Source organism: Nilaparvata lugens, chromosome 2, assembly GCF_014356525.2.
Source record: "Nilaparvata lugens isolate BPH chromosome 2, ASM1435652v1, whole genome shotgun sequence".
Classification (NCBI taxonomy): domain Eukaryota; kingdom Metazoa; phylum Arthropoda; class Insecta; order Hemiptera; family Delphacidae; genus Nilaparvata; species Nilaparvata lugens.
This window is the reverse complement of record NC_052505.1, coordinates 78,958,430-78,983,445: the sequence shown is the minus strand read 5'-3', so window position 1 is coordinate 78,983,445 and position 25,016 is coordinate 78,958,430. Positions and strand designations below refer to the sequence as shown.

General features: G+C 37.8%; 1 protein-coding gene across 2 annotated transcripts in view; it reads left to right on the top strand.

The window, feature by feature from the left end:
- Nucleotides 1-25,016, top strand: part of LOC111046679 (chaoptin) — a 278,433-nt gene that overhangs the window by 184,656 nt on the left and 68,761 nt on the right. For both annotated transcript variants that reach the window (XM_039421831.1, XM_039421832.1), the window contains one exon: nucleotides 11,504-11,738. In XM_039421831.1, the coding sequence (XP_039277765.1) occupies nucleotides 11,504-11,738 (235 nt within the window). The remainder of the gene's footprint in view (nucleotides 1-11,503; nucleotides 11,739-25,016) is intronic.

Here is a 25,016-nt window from a genome sequence, read left to right as displayed (position 1 = left end):
AAGCAAATGGGCGCCTAGAAAGACTTCATCGAACCTTGAATGATAGTATTGCACACTTTGTGCAGAAAGATGGGACCGACTGGGACCAGTGGATCCCATATGCCCTCATGGCTTATCGAAGTGTGGCTCATGCATCAACAGGTTATTCACCACATTACATGCAACATGGTAGAGAAATGATTTTACCAGGGGAATTCCCCATTCCAAATGATCTAAAGGGGCTCCCTGTGGAAGAGCATGTAAAACAGTTGAAGCACCGGCTACAAGAAGCATTTAGTGAAGCCTTCAGAAACTCCAGCAAATCTGCTGAGAGGAGACTACAGACAACTAACAAAGACAGAAAACTTAGAAATTTTCGGGAGGGAGAAATGGTCTACTTACATGACCCAGCACTAAGACCAGGAGATGCAAAGAAATGGCATCATCCTTGGGGAGGTCCCTACCAAATAAAGAAGAAAATCTCTGACGTGAACTACATGTTGAACCTGCCAGATGGTCGGCAAGTGATAGTTCATATCAATCGGATGAAGCCCTGCCTGGAGGGGAAAGCTACTGGAAGAGAGGTGGAGCAAGAAGATCAAATTCAACCAGAAGAAGAATTGACAACTTCCCCAGTACCTCAACCAGAAGACTCTAATGAGGAAGATTATCCACTGCTAGTAGATTCGGAGGAAGAGACAGACAATGAGGAAGATCCAAGACCACAGCCAGAGGAGGTTGAGGGAGAAAATAATGCTGACCCAGAAGAAGAAGAAATCTTTGATCTACCCAGCCCAGATGTACCAGTAGATGACCCAAATGATGTCACCTATGAACCAGAAGAAGTAGAAGAAGAAAGGGTGACCCAATGATCACCCTACCCATTGAGGAACAGAGTACCCTCCCTAACTTAACTGCCTAAGGAACCAGCAAACCACTTCTGAACTGAGTAGGGGGTGCTTGTTGGGGATGTGGGCAGAGAAGTGTTGGGAATATGGTAGAAGAAACCCAGACTGTAATAGCTTGATTGGACAAGAAACTGAAGATAGAAAGTAAAAAGTGAGTAAGTAACCGAAGAATAACTGAGAACCTAGGAGTAATGACGGTTTTATTTTTACAGGACAACCAACCCTATCTGATCATAAGTCCAAGGACTTAGGGGTGTGGTTCGTGCGACAGGGGAGTGTGCTGTTGACTGGAGACCGTTGGCGAATAATAGTATCAATTAATGCAACCGAGATTTGTCAAGGAATAGGGGAGCTGAGAGCCCAGGTGGAGGCTGCTCAGGCTACATGGATGAAGGCAAGTGTCAGAGTACCAGAGTTAGAAGTGTATAAGGAGTTTTTGAATCGCCTGATTAATTCAGGGCTTCAACTGGAAGAGGCTGGGCAAGCCTTGAAGGACTTATTACCATCAGGACGACCTCGTCGAGGCCTGATGAACCTGGGAGGAAAAGTAATGAGAATGCTGTTTGGAACAGCTGAGCAGGAGGATGTGGAGCACCTCGAGAGAACCATAGAGCATCTGAAGGGACAAACCGCAGAGATTGTCCACCTTCAGCATGAACACGTAACTGTAACCCGACAGCTGAGCCGACGAACGCAGGCAAATACCGTACTGATCCGACAACTTGCGGCAAGATTCAGCAAGGAAGCAGAAGCAATTGGTGCATGGGCAAACCAGGTGAATCAGAAAATCTCAAAAGATGACACACTTTTACAGATTACAGTAAACATCACGACTAAGTTACAGGACTTAGAGCTGGCGGTCATGACTGGGTTATTAGAATTAAGAAATTTGTTGTTAGCCATAGAAAATGTATCTAGGAATAAGTTTAGCGTAGGCTTAATCACTCCTTATGAGTTAGGGAAACTTCTTGTCAAAGTCCAAACTAGTCTGCCAAGGGGGTTAGGGCTGTTAGAGGGGCCGGACCAGTCTTATCACTACTACCGGCTAGCTCAGACTCGGGCAATCTCAGTGGATGGCATCATCAAGATCCTGGTAGACTTACCACTGACGGAAGCAGGAAGGCGGGAAGATTTGAGTTGTTTCAGGCCCATTCCATCCCGGTTGCGGATCAGACCAACCGCCTGGCAACCCATGTGCATCTACACCAGCATCACCTCCTCATCAGTGAGGATCGGCAACGATATGCAGAACCAACCCAAGAGCTGCTTGCCCAATGTTTACCTGGCGAGGTAATCATCTGCCCAGCTCAGTTGCCTGTGTTCAAGAGTCACCAGTTATCCTGTCTGAGTGCGCTGTTCCTGGAGGATTCAGCCACAGCCCTACAACTTTGCCCTAGAACTGCATTACTGGGCCAACCCCCTGATACCTGGATCTGGGATGGACCCAGAAACGTGTGGATCTACAGCGTGGCCACCTCTGAGCGATTGGTGTCCCACTGCCGGCAAGGAGACAAGACCACCGTCACCCAAGTTGACATCACTGGCCTTGGTGAGGTCAAAGCAACAGCTGGCTGTACCCTCTCCACCAACCTCTATGACCTGCTACCAACTACTAGAGCTGGAGGGGATTTGGAGCTGCCCAAGCGAGTATTGACCATGGCAGCACCCCTGCCCATGGTGCTCCAACTTCCAAGGAACACCCAGGGGTCACCAGAGCTGCAGAAGTTGATGAGCGACATAAAGCAGGAGGGACCCTATTGGAGGGGAACCTCAGGCCTACCCGAGACCACCCTGGACAACATCCACCGGAGATTGGCAGATTTTGACCTCGACGCAGAGGAATGTCCTGTCATGAATCCAGTACTTTTCGAGGTGGTGTAGTGGCTGTGAAAGATACTGAAGTTTATGATGTATTATTCAGAGAGTTGTAATAAGTCTGCAGTGGGTGATACAATTTCCCATCCAATTTTAGAGACCATTATCATCCAGTACTTTTCGAGGTGGTGTAGTGGCTGTGAAAGATACTGAAGTTTATGATGTATTATTCAGAGAGTTGTAATAAGTCTGCAGTGGGTGATACAATTTCCCATCCAATTTTAGAGACCATGAAAATAGAAGTAGCATCCCAGAGCTCTCATAATAATATCACCAATCCAATTCAGTCGTGTGTGAAGTGGCTAAGATGAGACATGATTGGATCACTTTGCACTGATTTGATAAAGCGACGTTGATGCAAACTGGAGTTTGAAATGAGATGATTAATTCAAGTGAGTTTTATCAGAGACAAGAAATATAGAATGCTTATCCTTCATCTATGGTTTTATTATGATGACGCAGATTTCAGTAATTGGAGTTTGAAAATGGTTTTCCTAGAGCTTGATTTTCCTAGAACTAATCGCATTACAAAAAAATGAATCATTCTCGGAAAAAAAGTTGGAATTTCAGGAATGTACGGATATATGGAAACATGCTATACTTCAAGGAAATGATCAACCTAATAATAATAATAATATAGTCCAAACTATAATTAAGTTTAAAGGTTGAGAAACACTCATGATGTGTGACCTCTTATGTTGTAATCTATATAATAAAAAGTGAAAGCTTCGAAGATAATCCAATTTTATAATAATCCCTGATGGTGAATAGGTGTCAATAGTTGAAATTTCATGAATAGATTGTGGAGCACAAGCATAATCTCGTGATAATAATGGGATTTGCTACAAATATTATGTGTACCTATTTGATGAAACACAGTTTTATTCTTGTCACATCCACATTCATTAGAATTGTACACAGAATTCCAGTTTCTTATTGAAACCAACACATTTTCAGCTATAGTAACAGTACAAAAACTGATTTTTTCAATTATGTGATTCAACAAATTTCATGTACCTATTTGTAGAATGCATGTGAATACATGTACTCATGTGATTTTATATTATTGTATCCTGTCTACTTTTATTTGGAATGTTTCCTCTAATGCAATTAAATTATTTGAATATTGAAATATTTTCCTGAAAAGAGATGATAATGAATAAAACAATAAATACAAATGAAATTCAGAGCCGTAATAAAAATACTTGCATCTTAATAAAATTATTCAAATTTAACCAAATTAAATAAGATGTTCTACAATAGGAGACTGCTTGGGAACGTGGTCCAACTTAAGCAGATCGATTGAACATAGTGAAGGAATAGAGTGGAAATAGTGCTCGCTTTGGTGAGGCCAGCCAGCCAGCATTTGGCTTCTATCCGATTGAAGTTTGAATTGGCAACATTGGAGCCGAACATGCCAATCCCAACGGGACCAAACACCAAACAGCTCTCCGGATTTATTATCAGCTAGGTGACTGAGGAGCACGATACTATGTCATCTCGCCACCAAAAATAAGAAGAAATTGTAGATGTGGGATGGAAAAGTTCAGCAGAAGAGAAAATATCGTTGGACATGAAGGAAGGAAAAAGGACACATACCCATGTTGTCACGGCGACTAATGTGTGCTGGCCAGCGGTGGTTAGGAGGGGGAGGGGAGGCAAGATAACAGACATCCTCTGCTTATCTCACACCCCATTTTTCCTTCACGCCCCGCTGCCTCAACCACCACGTAAAACGAAACAGGAAATAAATATTAACAACCCACAAACATCCACATCCCCTCTCGCTTGCTGGGACAATTTATTCCTCAGTCGTCCGTATGTATGAAATGCCTACAATAAAACATGCCGGCTCAGAGTGTGTTGTCATTGACAACAAGGTGACGCTGTGAGAGCCGCTGCTCGATATTATTCAATCAGAAGAGAAAATAGCGTCAACTACCAACCGTCCTCGTGAGAATTGAGCACTGCCTTGTCTAGCTAGGTCGCGGGTCATGTAGCATATTGTGAATAGAAGTTTGCACTCGAAAGTTTATTTCAATTTACATTTCAGCAACTGCAATCAGATCCGACATTCAACATCATTCTAGAATGTGTAGTTGAGAGTTGACTTCAACTCTCATTTCACGTTAACATGTACAAGGCTGCTCCATTGTCAAGCAACAAACAATGGAATGTTTAAGTGCGTATGATCGTATATTTTATTCGATCAAGATATGGCAATAGATCCTCCCTGTAAAATCAAGTTGGGAATCAATAATAGAAAAATTCTTGAACACTTCAAATACATGCTTGGGCGAGACTAATGTATGTAGACTGGAAGAAAACCAATCGAAGAGACAGGCAGCCCCAAAATGAAGAAGATAAAGTGTTTGATTTGGACTGATTTGGTTCAATGTGGGCGGGCATACAAGGAAATAGTTATTTGTATATCTAGAGTGAAAAGTACGACTTTTTCCCCCTGTGGGAAAAAGTTTGAAGCCCGAGGCAAAGCCGAGGGCAACAATTTTCCTGAGGGAGAAAAAGTATTTTTTGCTCGTGATGTATACAACATTTTTCCTCCATCTACTTTTTTATAGAAACTGCAAATAAAATCATTTCAATAACTTACGTATCGGTGACAATGTTTCCTAACAACATAACCTAACATCTAAAACCTAAAAACCGGTCGGCTGATTGGCACTGCCGATTGCGCTATCTATCGGCTAAAGTTGTAACAATTATATCAGCTGAGCGGCTACCAAAAATGGCTGGCTCCAGATACCGCGTTTCAGATTTGAATTGCAGATCAAAAATATTTGTTGGCTGGTATTTTAAATAGGATAACATATTTTAAAAATTGTATAAATTTTTATCGTCTACTAATATTAAGAATATATAGGCCTACAAACATATATTTCATGGGTTGATGAAATTTCTTGTTGTAGTATTGAATTCTGTTGACTCAATGACATACACCTCTATTACGCTTTCTCATCTGAGCTTAGACCTTCTAACCTATTACAATGTGAGTTTTTGAAATAGAGATGCTTCCCATGTTATTTAAATGGAGTCACTTTTCCTCCCTAGGGAGTTTTTCTGTTTTTTACTACCGAGGGCGAAAAAGTGACACTTTAGTATTATGTTTCAGGGAGTAAAGTAAGTACTTTAGACAGTAGGTGGAGGAAAAAAGTATTTTTCCACAATGTGTTGAGTTGAATTCTACAACGGCTTTGTCTCGTCCGACCATCTTATTGAATTCACATCAAGATTATTATCTGTAGGCCTAATATTAAGTATCATTCAAGTATCAAAGCATTATTTATTATTATGTCATCATGATTTCTTATTATTAAACCTTTTGATAACAAGTTTTAAAAGGAGTAGAAACTCGTTCCGATTGTTCCATAATCTCTTCGAAAAGGAGAAGTCGAGAATGAACTTATTTCATTATCATCCTTTTATTGATTTAATGATACAAAATTATTTTGTTAACTAGTCGTCAGGCTCGCTTCGCTAGCCATATCCGTCTAGCCAGAGGGTCTGCCCCCTGGACCCCCGACTGGATCGTCCAAAAATGAGATCAGCGGGCTTGCTTCGCTCACCTGCATTTTTCATTTGAGCATGCTTCATTCCATCAGAAAGTCAAAGTACTGAGAAAACGCAGAAAAGCTGAGAGAAACGCTGATTTTGGGCGTATCTCTGATGAAATATTAAAGTCACCTCATCACAAAATTTTTAGACCCTAGCTTGACCTCTGCACCAAATTTGAAAATTTTCTGTTCAGTACTTGATGAAATAACTGAGAAAACGCACAAAAAACGCTAATTTTGGGTGTATCTTTGGTGTTATTTCAAATTCCTTCCAGCACAACATTATGACACCCCAGCTGAGCTTCTGTAGTAAATTTGGACATTTACTGTTCATTTGTTTTCGATAAAGCTGAGAAATCGCAAAAAAACGCTGGAAAAACGCAGATTTTGAGCGTATCTTTGACGTTATTGCAAATTCCTCCTAACACAACATTACTACACTCCAGCTGATCTTCTGTACTAAATTTGAACAATTTCTGTTTATTTATTCTTGATAAATCTGAGAAAAACCAAAAAACGCTGGAGTAACGCAGATTTTGGTCGTATCTTTGGATTTTTTTCAAATCCATTCTCGTGCGCCTCTAAAGGGCCAACTGAACATACCCACAAATTTGAACGTTTTTGGTTCAGTAGATTTTTAGTTCTGCGAGTGAGTGAGTCAGTCAGTCAGTGAGTGTGTGAGTGCCATTTCGCTTTTATATATATTATATAGATTAATGAAAACGTGTTATTAAAAGGTTTAATGATAAGAAATCATGTCTGATTGATTATGAAAAGGTCATGAGATATTTGCTAATGAATAGAATACAATCGCAGTATTCATACAAGTAACTTATTGTAATTCCGATTCACCATTCATTTGAATCTTTATCCTCCTCCCATTAATTCAAGATATCAATACTTCGTAGAATATGTTAATCATGCTCATTCTGTGTGAAATATTAATGCAAACAGAATGCAAATTTTATAAGTGCAAGGTTGAAAAGGGCAACTTTTCGCAGTTCTCCAAGTTCAGATTTAGTAACTAAATGCCGGTAGATTATTCAGAGCTCCAAGTGATAAGATTCCTAGAATAAGCCGCCAAGTTTCAGAATGGTGTTTCCATGTTGACCGTCAATCAAGGCCTTATGCAGGCAGCTAGGCGCCACACTCAATTTTATTCAAGTTTCTTACAAACTAAACTATTCAAATGGGAGGGAATCTGATGCTGCTGCTATACTACATCGTCAGACTGATGGATGTTGATGACGTCACAAGGATCCATTAGGCTGGATCGATGCTAATTCATTCGCCAGATAAAAACCTGAAATAATCTGGAAAGTTAGTAGCCCCACGTTGAAATTCAAATCAGGTCAAACAAGCGCAAAGTTCCTCCATTTTAATCACGACTGATAGCTGCTCTAAGTAATGGTGATGGTCCTGTTGATGGCAACTAAGTTTGTCAATGTAGATTGTGAAAAGTATCAGGAACTATCACTCGCCTGTGATTGATGGTGAACTCTTTCCACTGTCGGTCTTTGTTTAGAGTGGGTTTCGAACTCCCTCACTCTATACGGTATTTTGCCCGGCGCCAATCAATTACTATGAATTGATAAAATTAAACTAATAAAATTGAATTGATTTGAATTGATAAAATTAATTACTTTACTGTAACTTCACTCACTGTGTGGATACTTATATTTCACTCACTGAACTAATAATAGTATTGAAGAAAATGGTAAAGATAGATAGATCAGGGTCGTGTTTAAGGGAATGTACGAAGTGAAAGGCAAAACAAAGGTTAATTATGAATTTATTATTGAACTTTAATTTATATGAATTTATAAAAAATTGATCAAAAATATAGTAATGATTAGATATAAATACAAGATGATTAAGTTTTTGAAAGTACAACAGTTCAAGTTTAATTTTAACAACAAAATTTAACAAACAGTTCTTATTACTTTTATCAGGTTACTTGAACAATAAGATATAAAATCAAAGTATTGAACAACTCTAGTAAAAATATGATTATAGTCAAAAATAAGAGAATTGATAAAGTTTGAAGAATGAATATGATTAGGGGAGCCTTGCTTTAAGAAACTATTATTTGTGCTTAGATGAAAATTTCAACTGTAAGCTTCAAGAAGTTAATTAAAACTGTATCTACAGATTTGTATTTAGAAGAGCTAAATAATTAAATTTGCTGTTTACTTTGATGCTATGTAATTTGATATAGTTATTTGGGCTTTTTAGGGTGGGGTGGTGTGGATTTGAAATGAGAAAAATTGAAAATTCTAAATACAATCTTTACCTGGCTCAGTCAATTCCCTATAGGATAATTGAAGTCTGAAACCAAAAACTCACTCCTACACTGAACACTGTCCAAAATCCAAGAGACTCACAGCAACTAACAGCAACTCAACTGCCACTAACTGCCACTAACTGCCACTAACTGCCACTAACTTGCAAGGCATGGTCTGCCTGTTTATATACTAGAACCACGATTTTCCACCCCTCATCACCCTTCGCCCTCTCGCTCCGCCTACACTCAAACTCTTCAGCTAATATTCTGCTTACAAATTGAATTCAAATATCAATTTGAATTCACTATAATGTTTATTATGTTAAATCATTTTAAACTATGGCTCCCCTTCATTATTGAAACAAATGATATCATATATTTTATCAATATTTAAACTCTGAAGTTTGGATACTGACAATTGAATGCATTGATTTGATTAATACAGTAATCAATCTTATAAATCTAATATGGCAAATACTTCAATAATAAATACATGAACTGAACAAAATACAATGTCATACAGTACATCATTACAATCGAGTTGAATAAATCAAATTAATAAGATACCAATCAATTACTACTTAATTAATTAAGCAGGTTTCTTATACTCATTGTCAACATGTTTCAATCAAATATACTAATTTATTCTATTTACAAATTTGTCCTTAGCCTATGAATTCGGATTCAACTAACTTAATTAGCTTATAATAATTATTAAATTATAATTTATTGTACAACATTATTTGTTGAATACTTTATACATATAGCCTAATCTACTTCATGACCTAATTTATAAATACATCTACTCATATATCATGTTTATCGTTTTATGTGATCACCATTCAAATAACTGATCATCAAATAATTGCTTCAATAATAACCATGTGCTGACCACGTGGTAAAATTGTAGCATATGCTGACCACGTGGTTACATTGAAAATTACATATCTATATTCACTTCTCTCCTAACTATATATCTATATCGCTATTCACAATCTTCATTCACCTGCCATCAACTTATGCTATAGATATATACAAGGGTTGACACAAAGCACAGTGGGCCATGTGGTTTCTATAGTAAACGTGTCAGTGACTGACGTTACTGTTATCATATATTGTTAGCAATTCTCTATGACAGAATGATTTTGTCTCAAACTACTTTGAAAAGAATAATAACCCCAGTCATCTGGCTAGGTAAGCTATTCAAATGCATTCTCAATAGTTTTGAGAAACGGTTCTTCTTATTATTCTAGCTCTTCGAGCGTTCATATTCCTAAATACAATATGTTCAGAGCACGTGTTGCAACAAATAACATATATCTACAATTTTTAAATTTTAGGAGAGCACATGGTCGCCATTTGTGGCTCAATGGATAGTGTACATATAATATTATATTATTTCATGATGAGAGAATTATAATTCTCATTTTCAACTAGACGAAGTTGAAAAGAGGTTGTGTTTATTTGTTGAATTTTTATAGTATCTTTACGATTTTTTTCACCTTATCAAATAACTGTGATAGACTATCCAACCACTACTTTGCAATGAATGGTGGCTCGTGGAATTTGGGTGGCTCGTTGGAGTAAGTGATAACCAGCGACTTATATCAAGTTGATATATTATATTAACTACTATGAAAGTGAGTCGTGCTACTACTAACTATGTGAGTTGAGCCTAATCAAGTTGATATAATATAAGTCGCTAGTGATAACACGCAGGTCTCAAGGATCGCAGGTCTCGGGATCAAGAGAACCCGAGTTCGAATCTCGACCGGGGCAAAAGTATTTGACCATAGCAAAATCACATACTTAGATTATGGCCATCCCGTCTTTCGGAGGAGACGATAAGCCGTCGGTCCCAATTACCTAAAACGTAGTCATCCTCAACATCATCCCTCTCACTCATTACCCACGCACAAGCCTAAGAACTTATGTGGGCATCACCCTCAGTATTATTAATGGATGACCTTATAATGAATGACCTATACCTGTATATTAATGAATGCTGTTATGCAGGTCCAGCATTCATAACTATTCTACATTACTAACTAAACTAAACTACATCACCCACAGTATTATTAATCAATGACTATTCAAAACTATTCTTATACCACATGAATCACTCGCGGTGGCTAATGTCGGCCAAATTGAATTAAGGCCCCTCAAGATCAATATAAAAACAGTGAAATCATGCATTTTTTTGAAACGCAGCTTTCAGTTTACGTAGGTTCTTCATAGAAAAAATTTTTTAATTAATGAATTCAATTTACTTTTCTTCATTCATGCATGTGTTTCTATACTAAATTGAATTGGAATTGTGTGCTGCCTTCATTTGAATCTTTTTGTGTAGTTGAGAAGTTGATATTGTGGTAATTATTCATATTAAATGAAAAAGACTAAGAAATTGTCAAAATATCACAGATTTATTGATGTGACAATGGTGTAATAAACGATACCGGTCTTTCTAAGTATCAATGAATCTGTGGTTTTTGACAATTGTTTAGTCTTTTTCATTTATTTGAATCCTATTAGTGCCAAGATGGGGCGCAGCCGGCCCCCTTTAAAGCCAGTTACACACTCGCACACCGATTTTTGGACTTTAATTTTTCCGTCCTTATTGAATCTACCAGATTGAACGGAACTTTGCAAACACATCATCTGTTTGACAAGTTATGTTCAATCTAATAGAATTGAAAAATACAGCAAAAAATCGTACATCCGGAAATCGACGAGTGTGTGTAACTTAACCCTTAAGTGACTAAAAGTACCTCGTTGCAGAGAGATTGAATCCAATTTATTCAACTTATTCCCGCAATAGTCTCATGTACGAGTAGAATATGCAACTAATATTTTTTAAATGCATTTTTTTTTTCAATTTGTTTCAGATGCGGCCATTGGGAAGATGGATGTTGGGCACAGTGCATATGTTGGTGGTGGGCTTGGTGGGGTTTGTAGGGTGGGTGGGGGCACAGGAGGTGGTGTCTTGTCGCTTCAACTCGATGTGTCTGTGCAAAGCAGTCGCAGAACCCATCGACAAGGGGGTGCGCTACCCCCACGACAACTCCCCCCATCACCTGCGTGACGTCAGCTGTTACCAAGTGCCTTTCTCAAAGTTTCCTGGTGAGATATCTTCCATTTGTTCATTCATAAATTAATAACGAATAGATAAATAAACATTGGTATTCGTTTTTCAAGAGAAGCCTCACTGAATTTAGGGGTTCAGAGGTTCTATAATGAGGTTGAAAATTTTCATTCAACTTCTGTAGAACCTTTTATAAAATCATTTTGAATCGATATCATCTACTTGAATCGTGATCACAAGATGTTGATTTCAAAAGGAAACACCAAATATGGAAACTAGGAAGCAACATAATATTCATAGACAACATGAAATTAAAATGTTTAAAAAGAGGTTTCTGGAGCGGAAACTGTCATAATACATTATTTCTGAAACAAATTAAAGAATTAATTACAAAACTTGTAACTGAACCTACAGTCCATTTACATCTATAATTATTATGGCTACATGATGGTTCACATACTACATATGAATACTACAGGCTACATAAAAATGACATATTTCTATCTCTATTTCTAAAATAGAAATACATTATTTTTCATTTCTATATTGATATTAGTGATTATTCTATACTGGGAAAACTACAGTATATAATATTAATCCTATCCTACCATGTAGACATTGCAAAATGTAATTTTTCCCCATTATTATGGAACATTTATTCATTCAACCTGGAATTCTCATTACTTCATTTTCATCGACACACAACATGAAAATCAGAACAGTCTTCACATCCTTTCTATAATTTTCATTCTTTGTATAAAAATCAAAATAATTTACACAGCAACTTATTTAAACTAACCACAATTTTGACCTATGAAATTATTGGCACATCACAATGTTAGATCCACTACCAATACTGACTAACAGCAATTACGTATCGGATATTTGATTGGCGCCGGCAGAGCTTAGAGCCAACTTGTCAGATTTAGGAAGTGCTTGTGGGAAGACAATTCCCCGGGGAAGCTGGAGGTGGCGGTGGCTGGAACAAAGCCAGCCAGCCTGCCGACCTGACACCAACACACGACTCCTGCTTGCATTGTGCTCGGCTGTTCATTCCTTCCATTCAGCGGCGTCACTTCTGCCGTCAGATGTCTGATTCGGGACGCCTCTCCCTCGCGCCGCAACCACTCAACAATCCCCGCGCTCAGCGATCATCAACTTTTCAACGCAGCCAGCCAACTCCAGCCTGTGCGGAATGGAATCTTAATTTGCTCGCTCTCATGAGGTGGCGCCGCGTCTTTTCACTACGCCTTACTTCACAAGTTACGGCGGCGGAAGAAGTTGCCTCTTCATTGTCAGCGACTGAATTCTCATCCGACTACCCTAAATTATATAGTCTGTGTCTCCGGTCGCCGCCATTTTCCAGCTGTGCGATTATGAGTTTGGATCAGTAAAAACAAAGGGAGTAATTCTGAAAATAATTGGATGAATGAGGGGAGGGATGTCTTTAAATCACAACAGTACCCGAACTTGTCACAAAGTAGCATAGAATAATGAGGACAGTGTGCTTTTCATCACAACATTACCCATTAAGCAAAGTGTGCGCTTCTGTGTCACAAGAGTTGTATCTCAAGGAAAGATAAGAGACACTGATAAAATATGTAGATAACTTCATTTCAAGAAGGATTGTATCACAAAAAAAATATTCCTCTCATCTTAGGCCCATATGAAACATCCCAGTTCAAACGAGAATCAGCTGTTGGTTTAAACCTGGAATGTAATACATTATATGAAATGCGACCATGCATTGTGTACTCGAAGATAAACGAAGAATTTATATGAGATAAGAGAGACTGATAAAATATAATTATAACTCTATTTCAAGGATTGTATCACAAAAAAGATATATCACTCTTCTTAGGCTCATATGAAACATCCCAGTTTAAACTAGAATCAGCTATTGGTTTAAACCTGGATTGAAACACATTATATGAAATGCGACCATGCGTCGTGTACTCGAAGATAAACGAAGAATTTAGATGGTGCATAATATTATGTCCCTGAATCCCTTCACACGATTGCAACATTTGAAAAGAGTGTGCCCTTGTTTATAACAAGAGTGTAACTTTCTAAAGTGGAGCAAGGGAATCACAACATTGTATGAACATGTCTTGGTTTCACGTGACTGGTTCAACAGTAGAATGTGACTCCACTGTGGACTCACTCTTTTTTACAAAGTGAAAAAATATTCAATTTCGAAGAAATTCAGTGGTCTAATCAACACAATATTCATTGGAAAATTGTGTGAGACTAATTACAATTATTTACTTTTTTTGTGGGGATGGAGGAAAATTCATACACAGTTGAACTCCCGTTTCACATTTCAACTTCATTTCACCCAATTTCATAGGAGAGCGAAAAATGAACTAGAAAACATTCTGTTCTTGGGTTGGATGAAAACATTGGTACATGAGAACTATGAATTGAGGTTTTTTTACAGCTAAAATATTTTAAACAGCTAAATGTTCTTCAAATTGTGATTCTTCATAAGACGATATACAATTTATAAATACAACGAAGAAATATTTTTACAAATAAAAATAATCATTAAAATACAATAGTTTTTGGCTTGACTGGAAAAAGAAGCCTTAAGTACTAGCCACGAGTTCTAAAAATGAGAAATACATTTTTTAATCTAATAAAAGCAGTAAAAATGAAACATCTCTGTTGATGGATGATACCATTCATGTTGAATTCCATCAAGTATTTGATAAACAAAATATAAATGCATAGAAAAATAATATAAAAGTCTAACTGTCGATTTTTTATAATTTCCACTCAGTAATAAATAATTAATATTGCCAAAATTGGTGATACATCCAACTCAGTTCTCAATTTTAAAATAATAGTTTTGTTTTACCCACGATTTAGCTATGATCTATTATTTTGGCCAAAAATAGAGTTGGCTGGTTAACACACTCTCAGAAGGGGAATGTAAAGGAATTGCTATAATTCTAAGACTCCAACAATATATGAAAGGTGCTGAATATGCCTATTAAAATTATGTACGTGCATTATATTGATTCTAATTGAGATATTTTTCTACTTGAGGTCATTCTCTGGTAATCTAAATGATAATTCCTGATCCTGATATATCGAGACATGTTGTGAGTGAATATTTTTAAAAAGGGTACTTGGATTTCTATTTCTATCCATATCCTGATATATAGTTATCCAGTCTTAGATCTTCGATTTTTGACCTTTGATCTTCAGGCTGACTTTTGGTTTGCGTCACACCAGTAATGTCATTAGTTCAGTGGCGTCACAATACTCTCAAATGAAGGCAAAAGCTCTCAGATTCAAAACCAGCCGGTTGTTGGCATTTCAGTCAACGTGTCAGTCGCCGTCACCGTAATGGACACTGGACTCATTCATAAATGCTATGACGTCATTGTTACTACGTAAGCAGCTAATATAGAATGAAAGTGACGTAGTTGCGTGATTGACGTCACAAGCGTACAACAACGATGAGTGGTTTTCCACTGCTCTGGACCGTTGATTAATCGGAAAATAGCTTTGTAGCCTCGGTAGAGTGTGCAAACTGTGTGAACTTGTACCAGTTATCACTGTTAACAGCTCCTTGACACGTCATTGCTTTCTATTTCAATGTCAACCATTGCAGCTGACAATTAGAAATGCAGCTCAAATAGAAACGGAGGCTTGATGACGTTGCTCACATATACAGCATATCCTTATAGCATACAGCATAATATACATAAAATAACTTCACTCATATGGACTACTTTATTCAAATCAATAAAAACAATATAAAAACCTTAGTACCCTTCATTAAAAACTTTAAAATATTTTCAAGTATAAAAACTTGTAGTACCTTTATACAAGTATAAGTACTTGTATTGAATACTTTAAAATATTTTAAAGTTTTCAACAAAAGGTACTACAAGTTTTCATATTGTTTTCATTAATTAGCATAATTTACAGTACATATAATTTAAAACCTTCACATCATATTATGAATATATAAGTTATCATATTTTATTATGTTATAATTTATTATTTATCATTTATTTCATTTAGCATCCATATTCATACATCATCTTCATAGATAGCATTCACTTTTATATTACTATTATTTATTATTATTAGCTCTAACTTATTACATAACAAAAGTATTGCATGTATCAAAAGAATGCTGGGTTCTATTTAATTATGTAATGAACGCGAAAAATCAGTCTGCATCTTGAAATTCGATTTGTAGGCTACAAATGATGCTAGTGTCGAATCAGTTCATGTCATCTCTGACTTATCATTGCATCACATATTTCAACTTTTTGAAGTTTTCCCGCAATTCTGTTTTCAAGAACAAGTCTACAATGTTATATTCGACTGATTAAACCTCTCCATTTTTATAATTATTTCATCCAATCAATTGATTTCACATGCACTAGACGTTCCAAATTCTCAAGATATCGTTTCTAATAATATTTTTTCACCGATCCCGACTATGAAAGACCTCACCAATCAACAGCACAAGTTTTTAAATTATTCTATATCAGTAGCATTGTACGATAAGGAAAATATAACATAATTTATCTTATATAACAAAGTTATATTCATGCTACATTTTCACCAAAACTTGGAATGGAATTCATAATCCATCAAAATTAGCTAATTATTTGAAATTTGAATACCTTGAATAGCAAATCTGTTTAGCAGACATTAGTTGACTACAATTGTAGATACTTGATACATCATACTCTATAGCTTGAAGATACATTTTTCTTCATGGATTCGATGAACAGATATTTGTTGAATAGAGGAGGAAACAACAAATTTCGATAATTTGATTGATTTGCATTGTGTCTGTTATTTCTGTCTGACCCATACATGGATCACGGATTTGAGAAGGCTTTAAAGTAATTAATCAATTGATTTTTACAATGTCATCACCTCACAATACAAAATTACATCTTCATAGTTCCTGAGCAACTTACATTCAAAAGTCTCAATGAAGGGATTCGTCATGATCGAATATTGTGTATTGTGATTGAACCTTGAATACTGTATATGATTCAAAATTAAATTTCCATATGTTATTGTTCCTCAACAACTTACCTTTAAGAGTCTCAATAAAAGGATTCTTCAAGATTGAAACTCTTGTATTGTGATTGGTCTTGAATATTGTAATACTGTACATGATTTTAAAAATTATATTTATGAAAATCCTCTGTGAGTCATCAATGATTTCATAGCCACCTCCAATACACCTTTATCAGAGGTGGCTATGATGATATCTATGAAGACTATGAATGTATGTGTGCTTCATATCATCAATATATGGAAAGGTTCTCCACCGTGGTTTGGGAAAAGTTTTTTCTGAGATTCCTATCGAAATCGAGTTGGAAGTTTCTGTTTCGGATGTTGCAAAAGTCTCAACTCTGACCGAAACCGGAAATTCCTCCTTTTATCGCTCTCCATTGACATTTATATGGCTGAGAACGTGATTCAAGCTCAAAGTATTTCCTGTCTCGTTCTCAGTTATTTAGACGGGGCCGCTATTGAGTCTGAATAAATATATATATTTTATTCTGCAGACGACTCTGTGTCTGGATTTCGGCTGGAGAAGTTTATTAAATAAGATCCAGCTGAAGGGATAACTTTGAAAAGCAAACGCAAGGAAATTTGGATTTGATCTTTGTGTTATTTTCTATCCCGAGCTTTTGTCAATGATTGTGTGAAGCCAAGCAAGGATTTTTTCAACATGTTCTTTTTCTTTAGGGCTACTTTTGAATATAAATAAAAATATAAATCTGAGTACCCTTTTGAAACTATTTAGTCACGACATGTTTCGGCTATATAATGCCATTATCAAGTGATTCGAAAATAAATAATTATAAGTCTTTTTTCAACAATTTGGTTCCATGATGATATAATGTTCCTCTGCTCCTCTAACGGCATGAGGTTAACGTTTAATGTATGGTTTCTACTGTAAATTTATTGTCGGTATTACCGTTATCGTAGCAGCTCACTTAAAAAAAAACTATTTCATTGCATTATCAAGGATGTGAATAATAATTCATGTAGGAGATCTACTGCATAACAAAATTATCTTGATAATTCTGATTAACAACGATCAATTCCTTAGTCCGTTGCACAGTTTTAATGTGATATTACTGGTTCAACAATAACAAAACTGTATACAATCGATGGAATACAATTCTTTAAAGAATCAATAATCTCTTCATTATCCTCTGGGCCGTATGCTCTTATCTGATTTGCTAGAAAGCATACCGCGAATCAGGAGGACCTCTGTGTATGCTTTCGTTTCATCTGCTAATTTTGTCCATTTTGATAATTGCACTCATACATGATTCATATTACATTACAGCTATTCCACTTCCCAACACTATTATTTGAATAGTGTTTATTCTCATTTTCTCATCAAGTTATTATCCTTTATTCTTCAATCTCTTTATTTGTCTTTAATCTCTCTTCTGATTCTATATATTTTTCCACATGTCAAACTTTCCAATATACTCAGTCGAATGACATATGATATCTTACTAGGGGTTGAACATTTTGAGTACTGCATTCGGAAAAAAATAAATTCTCAAATGATGTAACAAGTGTCACTCTTTTTTGAATCCCTCTAATTGTGCTGGAAAACTATTTTCAAAATGACACACAATTTTCTAAAGTCATAATTATGATGGATGGGCTCATCTCAACTCATGATTCACAGTGGAATGTGAGCGTCAAATAATTAAACAGAGTGACAATAATTCATATGGAATTAGCATTTTCCGCCCCAAAAATCTTCAGTGAAACGATGTCTCCAAACGGAATTTTCATTTTGAAAGCTGAAAACTGCTAGACATGACGCTGCTCAGATGAATAATTCGCGCAGATAGCAGGTTATTGAGTGTATGTGTGATGAAAAATTCTATATTTGGAGTCAAATCTGGTATGCACAGTGGTGTTGAAAGAGTAGAGTGGTGCAGAGAGTTGTAGTTGGTGACAGCTGCTGTCCTGGGTCTTATCTGATTTGCTAGGATGCATTCCGGGAATCAGGACGACTTCTGTGTATGGTTTCGTTTCAAAAGCTCTACGAAGCGGTTCTAAGGCGCAGGCTTCGATTGATAAGGCTGCTGCAGGAGATAAGCGCCCAGCCGTGCCAGTAAATCAACGGTCGAATTCGGCCCCCTCTGCCTCTTCGTCCAAAGGTGGAAGCGATACGGCGATGGGGGGAGGAGCGGCTCGAGAGAAATTCTCGGCATTTCTTTCCGATGACGAGTTCCTGAACAGCTAGCGGATAAAGTTGCCGATAATCTATTCGATCGACTGGCAGATACCATCTCCGCGCGCTTTATCCAAGCGTTTGAACCGCGACTGTCGGCGTTGGAGGCGAGAGTGGAGTCTCTTGCGGCTGAGGTTGTCGCCGTTCGCGAGGACGCGAGGGCCCGTCAGGTGCTGCTCGAAAACAGGATCGATGACCAGGAGCAGTACCAGCGGCGCAACAATGTGCGAATTTTGGCGTGGAGGAGGTGAGGGGTGAGGACGTGACAGCCATCGTGACTGAAATATGCCGCGACAAGCTCAACGTTAATATAGACCCTGCACTGATTGACCGATGCCATCGCTCCGGCCGTGTTGTCGATCCAAGGCCCGGCGAGCCGCGACCTAGGCCGCGTCCGATACTGGTAAAGTTTATCAGTTATCAGACAAAACGTGCCGTTCTCTCCGTGCGGCGGCAGCTGAAGGGGTCCTCGATCATCATCCGTGAGGACCTCACTCGGAAGCGGAACAGCTTCTATCGCGAGGTGGCTGCTCGTGTGGGCCAAGCAAACGCCTGGACTGTTGATGGTACGGTAAAGTGGAGGGAGGGGGATAGAATTATGTTTCGGAGAAATTTCTGATTAATTTAGTAGAAGCTGAACTATGAAATTGAATTTAGAAATCGTAGTATCTATGTTTCTGTGAAAGACTTATCATTGGTTTATTATTATTTGATTCATTTTCCATTTTTCACTATTTTTTAAAATATTATTGGATCTCTCTCCTTTTCTCCTTCTCTCTCTCTTCTACTCTCTCTCACACTACATTTTCATATTTTTTCTGCTCCCATCTATTCTATTTACCTGAGGATTGTCGTGATTGCTCTTATCTACTATCTGTAATAGTGGACTCGGTTCACACTATCTTTTATTCCGTTTGACTCTCGCATTGATCGACATCCTACAGTCTTCTAGTTTACTGTGTATCTAATCTTGAACTGAAATACTTTTGATCTGTCATTCACAAAAACCGAATTAGAATCTCAATTTTATCTTTTAGGAGCCGAACAGCTCAAGCCTGTAGCTAGCGTTCCGACTCATTGCTTACTGCTGTACATTACTTTGTTTTTTATCTCTCCATTAATATAGCGTTATCTTATTGTTTCATAGCGCTCGACTTCTTCACTTGATTATTTTCTTCTTCTATCTCTTATGATTTCTATATTTCTTCTATCATTTCCTTCTTTGTGTGTGTGTGTCAGTATGAATGTGGTAAGTGTCTTTTTTGTAGCTTCTCATTGTTTCGCCGATTCACCCCCCTCTTCTGCCTTGCTGCTTCGTCGCAGCCACCTTGTCTATACAGCAGGATGACGACGCGGCCGCGCTGAGTGTCGGCGATTCCCTCAAGCGGGCATTCTCTCCTTTCCCGGATCGACTTAAGATCGCTCATGTTAATGCGCAATCCCTTCTCTGTCATATAGATGAATTTAGGCACACTTTCGAGGGCAAAGATTGTGACATCATTCTTGTATCCGAGACCTGGCTAAAACCGACAATCCCTAATCGACTTGTTTTGTGCTCATTCGGAATGACCGGCTACACAAGAATGGGGGAGGGGTTGCCGCGTTTGTCAAGCGTTCTCTGCTGCCTGTTCATAAGTTTTCCTCTGATACCTCCCGTGCAGCTAGACCTGAATACATGTTTATTGAGGTCAAGTGTAACGGAGTTAAAATGTTAATAGCAGTTTGCTACAGGCCGCCTCATATTGGGTATATGTCAGAATTTGAGGAAGCACTACTTGAGCTGATGGTGCCCTATGAACATGTGGCTATCATGGGTGACTTCAATACTGACTTACTTGGACCTGATACTCATGACAAAATACAACTGACCACTATGTTTTTTGCGAATGGTATGACCTTGCTGCCTCTCCAAGCTACGCACCATACATCCACTTCGGACACATTGCTTGATCTTATTGCAGTTGCCGATGTGAGAGCAGCTGTGTGCCATGGGCAGTTCCCCTTTCCAGGCCTCTCTGCACATGATATGATATTCCTAGTTTATAATATAAGAGGCCTAAACCTAAACCAAAAATAATCACTTATAGAGATTATAAGAATATAAACTACCACAATTTGTTCAATGATGCAATTAACCTTGACTGGTTACAGATATTCCAAACTAACAATGTTAATGTTATGTTGGACATTCTTAACCACAATATAGTTTCTCTTTTTGAAAAACATGTTCCTTTAAAAAATCGCAGAGTAACCAGAGATCCTGCTCCATGGCTCACAGATGAGATAAGGTTCTGGAAATTATCGTTCACTCCCAATTAAGCTCATTTATCCATGGTTCTGGATTGATTGGTGACTTTCAATCGGGGTTCCGTAGTGGTCATAGCACCACCTCTGCACTCCTGAGAGTCACTGATGACATCCGTAGGGCTATGAATGGTAGAGAGCTAACAGTTCTAGTCCTAATAGATTTTAGTAAGGCATTCGATAGCATTTTCCATCCCACTTTACTCTATAAACTCAGAAACTTAGGTTTTTCCAACTCCACTGTGGCATGGGTGAGGTCCTATCTTCAGGGTCGGTGTCAGTGTGTGAGAGTCGGGGATGCCTCTTCACGGTGGCGTGAAGTGAGCAGAGGAGTTCCTCAGGGTTCGGTATTGGGTCCTCTGCTGTTCAGCATCTACATAAATGACGTGACAAGCACTCTACTCACGACCAGACATCACCTGTATGCCGACGACTTGCAAGTATACCGGCACTGCAAGAAAAATGACTTCGACGTCACAGTTGATGAAGTCAATGCTGACTTGACTCGTTTGGTACGATGGACTGAGAATAATGGACTGAAAATTAACGAAACTAAATCAAAATCAATAGTCATAGGTTATTCAAGACTTTTAAACACAATTGACATAACTAACGGACCATTTATAAATTGAATAACATACAATTGCAATACAGTTCTGACGTGAAAAATCTAGGACTCACAATGACAAGGACTCTTGACTGGACCAGCCACGTGACTCAGACTTGTAACAGGGTCATTGGGGGGATTATGACATTGAAACGGATCTCTGACTTCATTCCCTTTTCAACGAAGGTTATGTTGGTCAAGACTCTGATCTTCCCGATCTTCAACTACTGTGACATTGTGACTCTTGACATGACAGTTCAACTTCTGCAGAGGATGCAGCGTGCACATAATTACTGTGTTCGCTTTATCTTTAACCTGAGACGTGACGACCATGTAACTGAATACTTTAACAGACTTGAACTTATGAAGCTGCGTGAGAGTAGATCACATCATGCTTTGTGCTTCCTCTATAAGATATTGAAAACTAAAACCCCTAAGTATCTGGCAGTAGAGTACCGTTACTTGGGTGACTTTGGTCGTGGAGGAACGCGGCATGGATCCCATCTGCTGGCTGTCCCAACACATAGGACTGTTATGTACAACAAGTCGTTCCTTGTGACAGCCTGTAGTTTGTGGAATTCTCTGCCTGCTGAGCTAAGGCTTGTTGAGGGACATCGTCGGTTCGGTGCGGCTGTCTTGCGGTGGATCAGAGGTGGTGGACTCGGCTGGAATGTTCACTAAATCTTAACGTGTGTGTTAGTGTGTGTGTGTGTGTGTGTGTGTGTGTGTGTGTGTGTGTGTGTGTGTCCTTTCTTCCTTCTTTAATTTATTCCTCTCTTTCTTCTTTTTTCTTCTATCGAAATGATCTATGGATTTTGAACAGACGTTTCTTCCGTTTTCACTTTTCAGTTTTCTCTTTTTCTCATTGTATTATTTTCACTGATTCAAATTAGAAAGAAATTTTGTTTTTTTTTTCTTTCTTTCATTCGCTATTTGAAAATTTATTATTTTGTAAATTGTTTTATTTTATCTTATAATCTTTGTTGTATAGTGTTTTAGTTTTACTTAGAATTGTATTGGAGGGTTAAGTGTAAGAGAGGGCCGGCTGCGCCCTAACTTCGCCCTCCTAGGTTTTTATAAAGGCAGCTAATCAATCAATCAAAAAAAATCAATCAATTCCTTAGTCCGTTACACAGTTTTAATGTGATATTACTGGTTCAACAATAACAAAACTGTATACAATCGATGGAATACAATTCTTTAAAGAATCAATAATCTCTTCATTATCCTCTGGGCCGTATGCTCTTATCTGATTTGCTAGAAAGCATTCCGCGAATCAGGAGGACTTCTGTGTATGCTTTCGTTTCATCTGCTAATTTTGTCCATTTTAATAATTGCACTCATACATGATTCATAATATTACATTACAGCTATTCCACTTCCCAACACTATTATTTGAATAGTGTCTATTCTCATTTTCTCATTACGTTATTATCCTTTATTCTTTAATCTCTCTTTTGATTCTATATTTCTCCACATGTCAAACTTTTCAATATACTTAGTCTAATGACATATTATGATATCTTACTAGGGGTTGAACATTTTGAGTACGGCATTCGAAAAAAAAATTCAAATAATATAACAAGTGCATTCTTATTTGAATCCCTCTAATTGTGATGGAAAACTATTTTCAAAGAGACACACAATTTTCTAAAGTCATAATTATGATGGATGGGCTCATCTCAACTCATGATTCACAGTGGAATGTGAGCGTCAAGTAATTAAACAGAGTGACAATAATTCATATGGAATTAGCATTTTCCGCCCCAAAAATCTCCAGTGAAACGATGTCTCCAAACGGAATTTTCATGTTGAAAGCTGAAAACTGCTAGACATGACGCTTTTCAGATGAATAATTCGCGCAGATAGCAGGTTATTGAGTGTATGTGTGATGAAAAATTCTATATTTGGAGTCAAATCTGGTATGCACAGTGGTGTTGAAAGAATAGAGTGGTGCAGAGAGTTGTAGTTGGTGACAGCTGCTGTCCTGGGTCTTATCTGATTTGCTAGGATGCATTCCGGGAATCAGGACGACTTCTGTGTATGGTTTCGTTTCATCTGCTAATTTTGTCCATTAGAATCATTGCACACATACATGATTCATATAACATCACAGTTCATTCCAATATATTTGCTTTAAATTTCACTTCCCAGCACTATTATTTGAACAGTGTTTATTCTCATTTTCTCATTACGTTATTATCATAGACTGAATAAACACAAATGACTTGAATTTGTGATACCATAGACTGAATGAACATACTTCAATAGTATCTGTGATACCTATATAACTTGTTGTTTGCTTTTAAATTTCACACACTACTAATAATAATATCGAGTGACCTGGCTGGCTCAGGTCTGGTGTCAGAGTTTTCAGGTCGCAACTGATCAATTTCAGGGCCTCTGACATGACCTAACGACTGCTTTTTAGGCAGCCGGGACCGACGGCTTAACGTGTCCATCCGAAACACGGGAGTGGCCCGAGATAAATATCTTGCCCGGGCCGGGATTTGAACCCGGGCCTCTGAATCATAAAGCCAGCATCTGATCCACTCGACTACTGCCACTCCCTACTGAGATATGCTTGATTATTTGTTGCTTAAGTGATAAAATTCATAATTTCTGAAAACATTCCTGATAAAGTCTACGATAACAAAATCCACTATACATACCAAATCGAAAACTGTGGATAAAGCACGGACAAGCTAACAAGTAAACGAATGTTAAATACCAATGAACGATTCTATTATCCTCATAGAATAATATTTTTACTGAAGCTCCAGGCGTGGTCAATAGCACAGAATGGACCCACATATTTCAGTTGAGTTATGATCTTACGAAACACTGAATAGTGTAACTCATATCATGATATTCAGAGGAGAAGGCTCTTCAAGTGGTCACAAGAGAGAAGCAGGTGCATGTAACTTGAAAGTGCGTACCGACTTATACGCCACGTACGCATCACGCCCCTCATCAGCTTCAATTGATGAAAAGCGAAAACGTGATCTCGTTGCGTACAACTTACCTCAGCTAACTTAGTGATAGCATAGAGAAACAATAGCGTAAGTAGATATCCTATGGTATAGGGAATTTATGTCGCAACTTTTACTGTTATCTCGAGTCGATTACTCAATCGTCAATGTCAAT